This window comes from Rhagoletis zephyria, unplaced genomic scaffold (assembly GCF_001687245.7).
Source record: "Rhagoletis zephyria isolate East Lansing unplaced genomic scaffold, Rhagoletis_zephyria_1.1 Rzeph_scaffold_01323, whole genome shotgun sequence".
Classification (NCBI taxonomy): domain Eukaryota; kingdom Metazoa; phylum Arthropoda; class Insecta; order Diptera; family Tephritidae; genus Rhagoletis; species Rhagoletis zephyria.
Window position 1 is genome coordinate 65,201 of NW_016158407.1, and position 13,530 is coordinate 78,730.

The 13,530-nt window shown below is 36.5% G+C and overlaps 3 protein-coding genes across 3 annotated transcripts in view; 1 reads left to right on the plus strand and 2 right to left on the minus strand.

Annotated features, from left to right (window-relative positions):
- The first annotated feature begins 300 nt into the window (after positions 1–300).
- Positions 301–1,503, plus strand: LOC108363642 (uncharacterized). Its single transcript, XM_017617067.1, has 4 exons — positions 301–319; positions 387–415; positions 475–934; positions 988–1,503. Exons 1-4 carry the CDS (start codon positions 301–303, stop codon positions 1,425–1,427), a joined length of 948 nt encoding a protein of 315 aa, XP_017472556.1. The 3' UTR covers positions 1,428–1,503.
- Positions 1,504–2,820: 1,317 nt separating this feature from the next.
- Positions 2,821–3,671, minus strand: LOC108363643 (putative nuclease HARBI1). Its single transcript, XM_017617068.1, has 2 exons — positions 3,556–3,671; positions 2,821–3,499 (listed from the first exon to the last, which is right to left on the minus strand). The coding sequence occupies exons 1-2, from the start codon at positions 3,669–3,671 to the stop codon at positions 2,821–2,823; spliced, it is 795 nt and encodes a 264-aa protein (XP_017472557.1).
- Positions 3,672–3,995: 324 nt separating this feature from the next.
- Positions 3,996–13,530, minus strand: part of LOC108363644 (uncharacterized) — a 13,234-nt gene continuing 3,699 nt past the window's right edge. The window contains exons 2-3 of the mRNA XM_017617070.1: positions 11,254–11,535; positions 3,996–4,063 (exon numbers count right to left, since the gene is read on the minus strand). Of these exons, the coding sequence (XP_017472559.1) occupies positions 3,996–4,063; positions 11,254–11,535 (350 nt within the window). The remainder of the gene's footprint in view (positions 4,064–11,253; positions 11,536–13,530) is intronic.

The following is a 13,530-nucleotide window of genomic DNA, read 5'->3' on the forward strand; positions in this document are numbered from 1 at the left end:
CAGAAAGGAGAATTCTACGTTGTGAGGGTTATAATCCCTAAGCGCGGCCGAAGGCGGCCTACGCAGAAAAGAATTCTACGCTAAAATACTGTGGACGCAAGTAAAAATTATTATTTATGTTGTTTTTGTTCCACAGAGATTTGGTACCCCTTTTAATGGGTACCACTGTGGATTGTACTGTTAGTTTTATTCAAAGTAACGCTTCTTTCTCTGCTTTGGTATTATATTCTTTTCCAAACGTTATTTCGGCGTTGTTTGTGAGCTCTGGGTTTTGTATATTATTATTTATTTTAAACTAAAATGACTGACGATCAAGCAGGTATGTTTTTAAAGTTTTAAGTGCTTATATTTATACATCTAGTAAATATTTATCGTATTATTTAAAGATATCGATACGCCCTCCACTAGCCGTGGTGTTCATCCACGAAATGCGACTGTACTGTGCGTCGCTGAAGTACGCGGAATGTGTCAAAGACTTTTGATACGCGTGAAAAATGTACCGCTTTCGCAGAGGTACAGGGTCTAATTTTGACCAGAAGATTATGCCGTACGCATAAAATCCCAATGACGGTTTCACCATTGGGTAACAACACGGTCGGCAGCTTTCGATGCCGCAAAGGGAGCTGCCGTTCAAGATCAGGCATTTCTAGGGCCACTGGTACGTGGTTTGAAAATGCCAAGCTTCCACTACCAGACATTTTTTACGTAATGTACGCCTACGCTTCGCACTGGAACCAGGCTGAAGTCCGAAAAGAAAGTATTACCGAGGGAACCGTTTTGTCTAGCGCCACCATCTGCGATTGGTACAACTACTGTCGTGAGGCAGTTGTTTTGTATCAAGTCGATCAGCAGGAGGTGTTAGGCAAAATTGGGGGCCCCGGTAAAATTGTTCAGATCGACGAGAGCAAGTTCGGGAAGCGAAAATACCACAAAGGTACCAAAAATTTATTTAAAAACACATATTCTTTAATTTATATTTTTTTTTAGGCAGGAGAGTGGAAGGCCATTGGGTCTTAGGGATGGTTGAGGACGGCAGCGACGATCCGAGGTTGGAAGTCTGCCCAGAAAATGTCCGGTCTGCTGAGGTGTTCATACCCCTCATTCAAAAACATGTGGCCGAGGGTACAATTATTTGTACCGATTTTTGGAAGGCGTACGATTGCCTAGCGTACCACGGGTATGAGCACAGAAAAGTAAACCACAGCGATCCGGATAACCCCTTTGTGGCAGACGACGGCACGCATACTCAAAGGATCGAATCACAATGGCGTGTGATTAAAAGATTTTTTAACAGAGACAACTATAATAATCCTCATAATTTTGCGGATAAAATTATAGAATATCTGTGGCGCAAAACAATTGCTCGTAAGCATGAGGACCCTTTCCTCAAACTTATTGACGCAATAAAATATACATATAAGCCTTAAAAATGTGTTTCAGTATTTTATGGGGGAATATGACCCCAATCCCCCTACTATTTATTTTTATCTGAACAAAAGAACCTTATCGTATTTTCCTTTTAATCGTATTTACTTTTGGTCTTGCTTTCCACTCTTGGTTTTTAAGATATGGCAACACAGTCCTGCTGCCATTTGCACATATTCTGCATGTACTCTCATAAAATTAAACAACAATAAATTTTTGATAAAAAAGCTGTAATATACTTAAAGTATTTATTTGTTTGAACGTGCACACTCTAACTGCGCATATATTGAGTGTAAATAACCTGTAAATTTTGTGGGAAGTGCATTATATATTGTGAAATAGTCCCATACAAGTTGGTGAAAATTACAAACTTTAATAACAAATTACTTAAAAAGTATAAGGTTGCGCGCTTTAAAACTTTACATATACCCCCTTTAGAACCCCCTCTACCCCCCCTATTTTCCTTAATTCCGTACTCGGTGGTTACCATTCTAAAATTTTCCCAGTTTTATTCTTTCTATAGATTGACGACGATTTCGGGGTTTTCCTAGAGGAAACGTCGAGCTCTCTCAAAGAAACGTGTGACTCCTTTGCAGCTGCTGCGAATAGAGCACCCTCGGCAACTTCGACATGTGCTTCCCCGAGCATGTTGCAAGGCATTGCTCAAATTGTTACTGCGTTGAATCTGAAACCCCAGGGGGAAGCGAAGCTAATAGGAAAAATCACGTCGTATGCATTGGAAGAAATCAACAAAATTGACCCTTCCCATTAACTTTCCCTTAATTTTAATATTTATTATAGAATGTAAATTTGGTTATTAAGCATGTGCTTACATACATACTATGTAATTAATAATATAATGCTTATGTACATACATACATACTACATGTGTAGTATATATGTATACATGTGTAAGTATACATGCATATGTGGATATGTATAAGTAAGTATATATCGATGGTCCTCTGCAATAGCGACACAACTCTAATCCTTGTGGAATCCATGTTTAATCCGTACTACCTACTTTAGTAACCCTTACTAGTTATTTTAGAACACCCGTCCACCTCTTCTAAAAGGGAGGAAAATGTTTTTTTATTGCAAAACTCAAAAAATATGAGCTACCTAATTGGCGATGCTTTATCCTTTGGTAGTATTGCCGACTTCCGGTTTCGAATGGAAGCGGGTTAAACACACCGAAACTTCTTTTTGAACCGGAAGTCCATTCCAGAGAAATATTTTAAACAAAATTATGTATTTTTATCCACAGAATCCGAAAGCGAAAATTGGCAGTTTAACCAACTTACGGTCTAGTATTTTATACATGATGTGTAGGGCTATTAGTAATGTATTCGCTGTCTTTTTGTAGCATTAAGAAATTGTGTAAAATGATTGTAGCTAACACAATTTTACCAACGTTCTCAGGATTTGCATGCATGTATGCAGAACTCGCCATCGATTAGCCAATACGACAAATGCATTTTCGATGTATACTCGAGCCTGCGATAAAGCTCTATTAAATATTTCCTTATCTGTTGGCAAAAAATGGCCAGGAAATGGTCGCATTAAATTTCTTTTTAAGGAAAATGCATTATCAGCTACAAAATAACGCTGGAAATTTATTGATGTATTAGGTAAAGGACGGTCAGGTGGCATTTCTAAAGTTCCGTTCAAAATTTCTTTACCAAAAGCAGTTCTGCTGAATATTCCACCATCACTTTGGCATCCGAACGCTCCGACGTCAACATAAGTGAATGTATAATCAGCATCGCAAACCGCTAATAATGTGATGCTGAATCTTTGTTTATAATTAAAGTAGAGTGAACCACTTCTCCTTGGGCAATACATATAAATATGTTTGTCATCAATAGCTCCTACACAATTTGGCAAACCGGTTTTTAAATAAAAGTCATTAGCAATTTTCTCAAATTCTGTAACATTCGGCGTTGAAACATAGATGGGTCCAAGCTCAGTGCACAAAGCTTCACAAGTCTCATAAATTATTTTACGGACAGTTGAAATACCGAGTTTATAGGCCCACCCCAGAACTTGTACGTTGCACCCTTGAGCAAAATACCTATTGGGCACAATAATGAAACTAGTATTCAAAAAGGAAAACTATGTTTTACTTACAAAAGCGTTACAGAGAATCTTGTTTCTATATCTATTGCAGGTCTACGAGACACTCGCTGCATCTTTTCTTTCAACAACGAAAGGATCAATTTATAAAAGAGCTCCTCATCTTGCATCTCCAATGTTTTCGCACAGGTTTTAAAAAACCCCAATTGCTGTCTTGATAGATTTGGTGGTCGTACCCACCATCGCCGTTTTTTCCATTTTTATGACCTTGTATTTTTAGTATGCTTTTTTGCACACTCTATGTGTTTTAAGGCTGAAATTATAAAATTTCCAAATAGCCCTTGAAGCTCCATTTTGGTGTAAACTTATAAAATTAAAAAAATTTAAATGTGTCATATTTTTTTACATTTAACGGCCTTGGCGCTCTCATTAAAAAATTAGAAGCCATGCACGCAACTGCAAATATTGCCACGCACCACATGCCCTTTATGTGTTTACAGCATAAATGTGCCACTTATTTCAAATAGAAATTGCTCAAAATTCGAAAAAACCGCGCCACTTACTAATATTGGGCATTTTTAGCATATTATTAGCAATAAATAATTGTTAAATGATAGGCACATGAAAATTGTAGGGAATCGAATTCTCTACAAACTTGTTTACCTTTTTTCGCGAGAAATGCAAAATTCGCGCGCAAATCGTAAAAAACATAAAATCCAAGATAGCGGACACTTCCCATATCGCAATTGGGGGAAAAATTTTCAATTTGTGTTCACCTAAACAGGAGACACCTAACTGCGTCAAAAAATTTCTTCCTGGAATTTTTTTTATTCTTACGTCGATTTTGGTCTAAAGTGATCTGGCTACGGGGCGAAAATTGCAACTGATCCTGTAACAAAGCCTTTTATGAGTTCACCCTGCTATCATCATCACGTATGTTCATCAGAGTATATCAACGCAAGACCAATTCATACAAGGTGATAGCGGGAGTACAAAAACTATAGGGCTATTCGCGATCCGGTGCAAATGGCCTAGCATCATTGCATTGCAAATTTGTATTGCAAATTATTTGCAATACACAAACAAAATACACGCATTTGCATTTGTCATGGCTTGGCAAATTTGCAATACCGAAAATCCATAGCATAAAAATGCTATGCATTGCAACTCTGGTTGACATTCCTATCAGCTGATTAACTTCATAAACAAAACCAAAGCTGATGCACAAAAATTGTTTTGCAAAAGCTTTACCATGACAGTTTAATAAACGTCGCTCCCAATCCTTGGTATATTTCTGCAATTGCATAAATTTGTCACCTCTTATGCACCGAATCGCGAATAGCCCTTATAACAAATTATACGCACAATGACAAACATAAACAAATGTACAACAAACACACCATTTTTGACAATCATTACAATTCGCATTGATATCAACGAGCAGCGTTGCTAGCTCTAATTAGATTTCTTTTCGTTTGTACAACATATGCGCATATGTACATTTACACAAACATATGTACATACATACAAACATATGTACGTTCATACAAATATATGTACAACCATTCAACATATGTAAATGCATGAAAACATTGCTGTCCATAAGTACATACATATATCCATCAGTATATCAACGGAGGCCATTTGTTCCATCATACATAATGTGACCAACTATTTCATAGCTCAAAGAAGTACAGCTTAGGTTGGGTTAAGTTAACGCCAAGTTAAGTTAAGTTAAGTGCCAGCCAAAATACTTCCATCTTAACCTCCCGAAGATTGGACAGTCTAAAAGAAGTGTGGAGATGATTCCACTCCATCTTCTCTTGACAGCTGATAGAAAAGGATCAGTTTAAATTCCTAGTCTCACCGCATGAATACCAATCACACAATGGCCTGTCAGAACCCCCATCAGAGGTAACGTGTTTTAAAGTGCCTTATAAAAACATGTGCTGCAGCAGAGGACCCGGTTTCCATTAGCCTAATAGCAGTTCGTGCTGCGACAATTCTGTCTGCAAATCCCCAGCGCCGTGTTCAACATATCGTCGCCATTTTTGTGATACCTAGGCAGCGAAGTTTCACTTCAAAAATCTTTAACTCTGAAATAGTTCTTCTGAAAGTGTTCTATAATAAGTAAAATAGCATTCACAAGTAATTTATGCAAACTTTCAAAAAGAAAACAATTCTGTTTGTTCAGAGAATACGAGCTTTTGATCTACAAAAAAAATGAAGTTCAGCGTTTGCGTATAAGTGGATGTACAAAAGAAATCCGGTTTTTATAATGAACATAAGCAGGACGATCACTGCTAACATAGCAAAGCAAACGACCGTATGGAACCAATGCCAAATTGCACGACTGGCAGTTTGTTCTCTGCTAGGAGGTCGGTGTTAAATAATTTTTCACCAGCAATGCTGCCAGATATCTCCGTTGCCAAACGGGGACGATTTGGTAAATCTAACACAACAAAATTTTTAAAATTATGTTTTGTAGCCCAGAATTTTAGTTAATTTTTGATAATTTTTTTGCTGACAGTTTATTAATAACCCCAACGGTTTTTACCCTCCATTCCCGCCCATCCGCACGAGGGGCGCAGTCTGCATGACGTACGGAACCAATATTTTAAATTTTTGCGCCGAGTCAGGATAGGCAGGAGTTTGTTAAGTGTCGAGATCTAAAACTGTTCAGCTACAGAACTAAATTCATCAGCTGATTTTATGTCTTTATGTTAATAATTCATTTATTGAGAGAGGATAGTATCGCTTTCTTAATGTTGAAAAGCGGATCAGATATATCAAATGTGCTGGAATGAGAGTTAAAATCCTGGCTCGTGTAATTCAAAATTAGTTTTACAAGTTTTCAAAAATAGGGGGTAAAACTGCCTTGATACACGGGAGGGAACATTAAGGCTAACTGCACCCAGAAGAAGCGGACTTGAAATTGAGCCTGTCAGTAATTTAACCATAAAAATTATACCAAGCATTTCCCTGCGACTGGCAAGTGTNTTCAATCGGCTCGTATAAGGCGGGAGGTTTTATTGAGAATCCCAACGGAAATTTCTTAAAGCAAAAAGTAGGAATTGTTTTTGGAGTGATTCTATCTTGTCTGAGTAAATTTGATACCTTGGATTCCAAACCACCGAACCGTATTCCAGAATCGGTCTAACTAATGTAAACAGGGTTTTAGTGATATAAGGGTCACTAAATTCTTTTTACCATCGTTTCACAAATGCAAGTACAACTTTAGTCTTGTTGACTGTCACATTAACGTGAAGATTAGAATTAAGTTTCGGATCCATTGTGATACCAAGGTCCACAAAATTGTATACCTGTTCCAAATTATGGTTATTACTCACATTACTATACATTTTTCCATATTTAGAGGCATACGATTTACATAGCACCAGTAAGCCATGCTGTTTAAGTCTGCTTGTAGCAAATGCTTTTCTTTGATTGATACGTGCGTTTCACATCATCTGCATACATTAAAAATTTATATTTGTTGATATATCGTTTATAAAAAGCAAGAACAGAATCGGGCCCTGAAGCAACATCAATGACGTCAGAAATATTATTTTTATACCCGAGCGCACTTGTGCACAAGGGTATTATAACTTTGTTCACATAACGGTTGTTTGTAACAGGCAAAACGAATCGAGATAGATATAGACAAATGTATACATAAATGATCAGAATGAAAAGAGAAATCGATTAAGCGGTGACTGTCTGTCCGTCCGTCCGTCCGTCCGTCCGTCCGTCTTTGCACACGATAACTCGAGTAAAAATTGAGATATCTTAACGAAACTTGGTATGTGCACTTCTTCCATCGTAGGACGGATGGTATTGAAAATGGGCAAAATCGGACAATAACCACGCCTACCTCCCATATAACGGTAATTTTCGAAATACGAAAACTGCGATATTTTAGTAACTACTGAAGATTATTCACTCAAAATTGATATTTACAATAACCTTTAGACGAAAAATAAGAATATTGTATATTTTTGGAAAATGGGCGTAGCCACGCCCACTTATAGATACATGTGTATATCTTGGTAACCGCTGCACCAATTTCTTCCAAACTTGGCACAGTTGTTAGTCTTGCTACAGCATACCAAATGGCCGAAAATCTTTAAAATCGGACAATAACCACGCCTACCTCCCATATAACGGTAATTTCGAGAAATACGAATTCTTCGATAAATCAACAAATATTAAAGCTAATTTACTCAAAATTTATGCTTGCAACAACTCTTTCCCAAGAAATACGTTTATGACAAAATTTTGGAAAATGGGCGTAGCACCGCCCACTTATGATCACATATATATATCTCGGTAACCGTTCTACCAATTTGTACCAAACTCGGTATGATTATTGTGCTTGCCACATAGAAGGAAAACGTTGAAAATTATTGGAATCAGATTCAAATTACGACCACTTTTCATATAACGGCAAATTTCAGAAATGCTTGAAACTTCAATATTTCGAAATTTAAGGACGCTAATTTACTCAAAACTGATACCTTACCATGTAGCGGTACCTGCGGCGGGTATTTAATGTTCGGCTCCGCCCGAACATAGACTTTCTTACTTGTTAAATTAACCCTTTGTGATCTATCATAGAGGTATGAAGAGATCCAACGTAGAAAATTAGGTTGAAGATCAAGAAGTATCAAGTTTATAGATGAGCAACGAGTGACATACTTTGTCAAATGCTTTACTGAAGTCTGTATATATAACATCGACGTTTTTGTTTTCACTAAACGCTTTTGAGGTATGAGTAAATTTGTTGAAGATGATTTGCCTTTGCAAAACCCATGTTGATAGTATGAAATGGTAGAGGATATAAAATGCATCAACTGTTGTTACACAGTTGTTAGTCTTGCTACAGCATACCAAATGGCCGAAAATCTTTAAAATCGGACAATAACCACGCCTACCTCCCATATAACGGTAATTTGGAGAAATACGAATTCTTCGATAAATCAACAAATATTAAAGCTAATTTACTCAAAATTTATGCTTGCAACAATTCTTTGCCAAGAAATACGTTTATGACAAAATTTTGGAAAATGGGCGTAGCACCGCCCACTTATGATCACATATATATATCTCGGTAACCGTTCTACCAATTTGTACCAAACTCGGTATGATTATTGTGCTTGCCACATAGAAACAAAACGTTGAAAATTATTGGAATCAGATTCAAATTACGACCACTTTTCATATAACGGCAAATTTCAGAAATGCTTGAAACTTCAATATTTCGAAATTTAAGGACGCTAATTTACTCAAAACTGATACGCTTACCATGTAGCGGTACCTGCGGCGGGTATTTAATGTTCGGCTCCGCCCGAACATAGACTTTCTTACTTGTTAAATATAACCCTTTGTGATCTATCATAGAGGTATGAAGAGATCCAACGTAGAAAATTAGGTTGAAGATCAAGAAGATCAAGTTTATAGATGAGCAACGAGTGACATACTTTGTCAAATGCTTTACTGAAGTCTGTATATATAACATCCACGTTTTTGTTTTCACTAAACGCTTTTGAGGTATGAGTAAATTTGTTGAAGATGATTTGCCTTTGCAAAACCCATGTTGATAGTATGAAATGGTAGAGGATATAAAATGCATCAACTGCTTTGTAATAATTGCTTCAAATAATTTAGGAATTGCAGAGAGCTTAGCTATGCCCCGATAGTTCTCCACCGAGGACCTTCTACCGCGTTTATGTAGCGGGGTTATGAACGACTCTTTCCATACAGTTGGAAAGATGCCTTCTTTAAGAGACAAATTAAATAAGGCTGTTAACGGCTCATAGAGATAATCAGCACAATTTATAAGAAAACAAGTGGGGATCTGGTCAGGACCATAACTAAAAGACTGTTTTAAGGACTTAAGGTAAACTAACACATTATCGGGAGATATTATTGGGGTAGGTATTGAGTTAATTGGACTTAGTTTAAAAGGATAGTCCAAGTATTCTTGGGAGTTAATGGAGTAATTGAAATTAAAAAACTGAGCGAACATATTAGAAATTTTTTGATTATAACTAGAGACGGTATTTTGATACCTCATGGCGGAAGGAAACCCACCTAACCTTCGCTTGGAGTGTACGAAATCATAAAACGATTTGGAGTTATATAATATGCGTCGTTTGATTTTACACAAGTAATCTTTATAACACTTTTTGTTCAATTCAAAGAACTTGTGATGCAATAGTGAGTATTTCATATACATATTATGAGTGTAAACCGATTTTTTTGTGTAATAAAAAATAACGTGACTTTCTGTTTTTCAAATTTCTCAGTTCTTTAGTAAACCATAACTGTGTTTGTTCTTCAGGAACACACATGCGTTTAGGCACATACCTTTTAAATAATTGATGTATAGTAAAATTAAAATGTGCAACGCTTTGTTCAACTTTTTCTTTGTATATAGGCCACGACGATTTAGACAATTCTTTAATCATTTTTTTAAAGTTGGCTTTCGAAAAATCAAAGCGAATATTTCGTTCGTATGTTTGGATACCATGATTTTGACCATCGTTTATAATTTCATAAGATATCTCTATAGAAGGGTGGTAGACATTTTCGGGCAAAACTAGTGGGTCACATTTATTTACAGCGGACATAATTTACGCAGAGTTCAGCCATCTCCTCTAAAAACACGTTGTTGCATGCACTAGACGAGAAAGGTACGATATCATTGTCAATGATGTTCCAACAGACATTTGGTAGATTAAAGTTACCCAACACAATCTTTAATCATCGAATTAATTGATTTCAGTAAAGATACATATTGTGAATACATTGATGAATCAGATCGGGGAGGAATATAGCATAGAGCTAAGTAAGTTAACCCCCTTCCAACCTGTACACGAATGCATTCGAATACTGCAGATTCAATGTGTGGAAGGGTAACTTCTTCAGATTGTATTGAAGAGTCTACGGCAAAGAGTACGCCACCGCCGATCCTGTCCTCCCGATATTTTCTGTAGATATGATAATTATTTGAAAGAATCTCTGAATTAAAAATGTGAGCAGTTTTAGTAATCAGGTTTTTGATTAAGTATTCTGACCGGGCCGCTGTGGTGTAGTGGTAAGCAGTGCGCGCTTCCACTCCACAGCACCTGGGTTCAAGCGCTGGTCAAAGCAACATCGCAAAAAATATAGAATAAAAGGTTTTTTCTTAACAGCGGTCGCCCCTCGGCAGGCAATGGCAAACCTCCGAGTGTATTTCTGCCATGAACAGCTTCTCATAAAAATATAATCGCCGTTCGGAGTCGGCGTGAAACTGTAGGTCTCTCCACTTTGTGTGACAGCATCAAGGCGCACACCACAAATCGGAGGAGAAGCTCGGCTAAACACTAACATATGTGTAAGCGCCAATCTATTATTATTATTATATATTCTGACGGGGAATATTTTCTAAATTATTATTTTTGTTGGGCCTATGCTCGAATTCACGAACGAAAGCTCCGGAAGGCCAAAAAGAACTACTAAGCAGCATGTCAAAATGTTCTAAGTCTACGTAAATTTTAAATGAAGAAATATTTCTTTCATATTTAAAATTAATTTTTCTGATACTTAAGTTGATAATTTTAAATTTGGACGATATGTAAAACTTTATATCGTCTTCGGAAGTATCCCTCGAAAATCTAGAGACAAATATAGACTTTTTTGTGGGAACCACAACCAGTCTCCTAGTATTATACTCGAGAACCGGCGGAAGGGGTTGAGTAACTGAGTTACTAATTGAGGGTAGAGCAAGCGGTAGAGGATTATATGACGGTGCCACAACTTCAACGGGGGAAGGGGAAGGTACTTCAGGCTCGTTGTTATTAGCAGGGGAAGCGCGCTTTGTTATACATTCTTTTGAGGATGACGACTCCGATGTCTGTGGACATGGAGAAGCGAGTTTAGCTAAGTCATTCTGAAGATTGATCTGACGTTGAGCGATTATCCTTTCATTAGGCGGACTATGAAGATGCTTGCGTTTTGACACACGAATATCCTTCATAGATTGTACGGTATCTAAGCATTTGAAGGATTTAAACACATTTTCATAATGCTTAAATTTTTCGGTCAGTACCGACAACTCTCTCCCCACATCAGAAAAACCATTTCTGGTTTGCCTAAACAATTTAAGGAGATCAACTTCAATTGACCTGCACATTAAGCAAGACCAGTGAAGACCTTTGCCATCATTAATAGCGTCCAGAATTCTTCCTGTCAAACCAGCACATTTTAGATGGCAAACACCATCACAGAGCCAGCACGATATGTAGCGTTCAGAATGGCTTTTAATTTGGCAATTATCAAAATCACACTTCATAGTAAAAAATTAATATGGTAATAAAAACCAAACAAAATAAATTATAACAGATTAGGAGCAGATGTATCTAGATTTAGAATATATGTAGCGAACAGTTTGAGTATCACTGTAATTATGACACTTAATTAACGCAAAGCAAACAGCTGTGACAAGAATTACTAAAAGAATTAAACAAAAAGAGCAAAAGAAATGTGCAAAAATAAAAAAGATTTCAGTTAACTACAAAGGAATTACAACAACAATGATAACAACAAATGACTCGGCAAGATTAGATGTATGCTAGTAAAATTTAACTAAATTTAATATAAAACACATCTCCTCCGCTTTGTGTGACAACATCAAGGCGCACGCCACAAGTCGGAGGAGAAGCTCGGCCAAACACTAACATATGTGTAAGCGCCAATCTATTATTTTTATTATTATTATTTTTAATATAAAACACAAAACTTTCACTTAGCTTCGATTATTTTCACACTAAGACGCTTGTAGGCACTTTTTGTAAAAAGTTAAACTCAGAATTGGCACAATAAACTTTGTAAATAGAGAGACAAATCAAAGCACAATATAAGTTGAACCTCACAGGAACAATGGAACACAGTCAGCAAAAATGAAATTGCTTTATTAATTGGCTAAAAAGCTACATTTTTTTTAAAGATAAGATGAAAAATTCTCTGAGCTAATAATTTTGTACGGCATTGTACCTATAAGTACACTAGGTTTCATGAAAAAAATGTAAGTAATTTGTTTCAAAACTTCCGACTTTTCCTTAATATAATTGTAGAACTCTGTACACGTAATTTTTAACGTATGAACTTTTTTATGTTTAGCGAATTTCTTTTCTTAGTCCATTAAGATGAAATAAGAGAAAAAATGTATCTATGCATATTAGATTTATGACTAGGTATGGCCAAGATGTATTAAACAAGGTGTGATGGACAACTCAGTGAGGCTCTCTTTTAAGGTACTATAACGTCAAAAAATATAAACAAATGACAACTCTTCTGTGAAATCGGGAAGGAATTTATACTTTCTCTTTGGCATTTTCTTGGGGTAATTAAAACCCTATAAAACCACATTTTTATATTCTATAAACTTTGTCGCTAAAACTTACATTGGAAGTAAACCATGCACAAACAACAAACGAGCAAAAAGGGCTAATTAGCATCAGGAAAGACACTTTGCACATTAAAAAGTATGTATTGTGGGTATTTCGATCATCAAATATTGCTCGTGCAAAGTTTAACTATCTGGATATGCAATTGTTCGGTCACATTGTATGCGCCCTTTAGTGCATGCGCCCTCTGATCCGCCACTGAACTACCTATCACTTGAATACGCTCCTGTACTGATCCCGAAGACGCTTAAACACTATCACTTGCCTATGATAAGAACAAGAAATTAGGCAAACCGCTAATTACTCGCCCTTGAACTTGAAATTTGTGTAGATATGTATGTATGCACATATGTATGTTTGTAAGCATTCGCAATTGAATGCACGTACATATAGCTATGGTTTTTGGCACATAGTTTTAGTTGCTATTGTTTTCGCAAACTGGTAAACTATATGTATGTATGTAGATCAGTAAATATGTTTGACTGCATTTGGAATTTCCAGGCATACATATTGACGCATATAACGTTATGCACTTTTGTATTTACCTTGGAGTATAAATAGGCACATTACAAGAAATAAA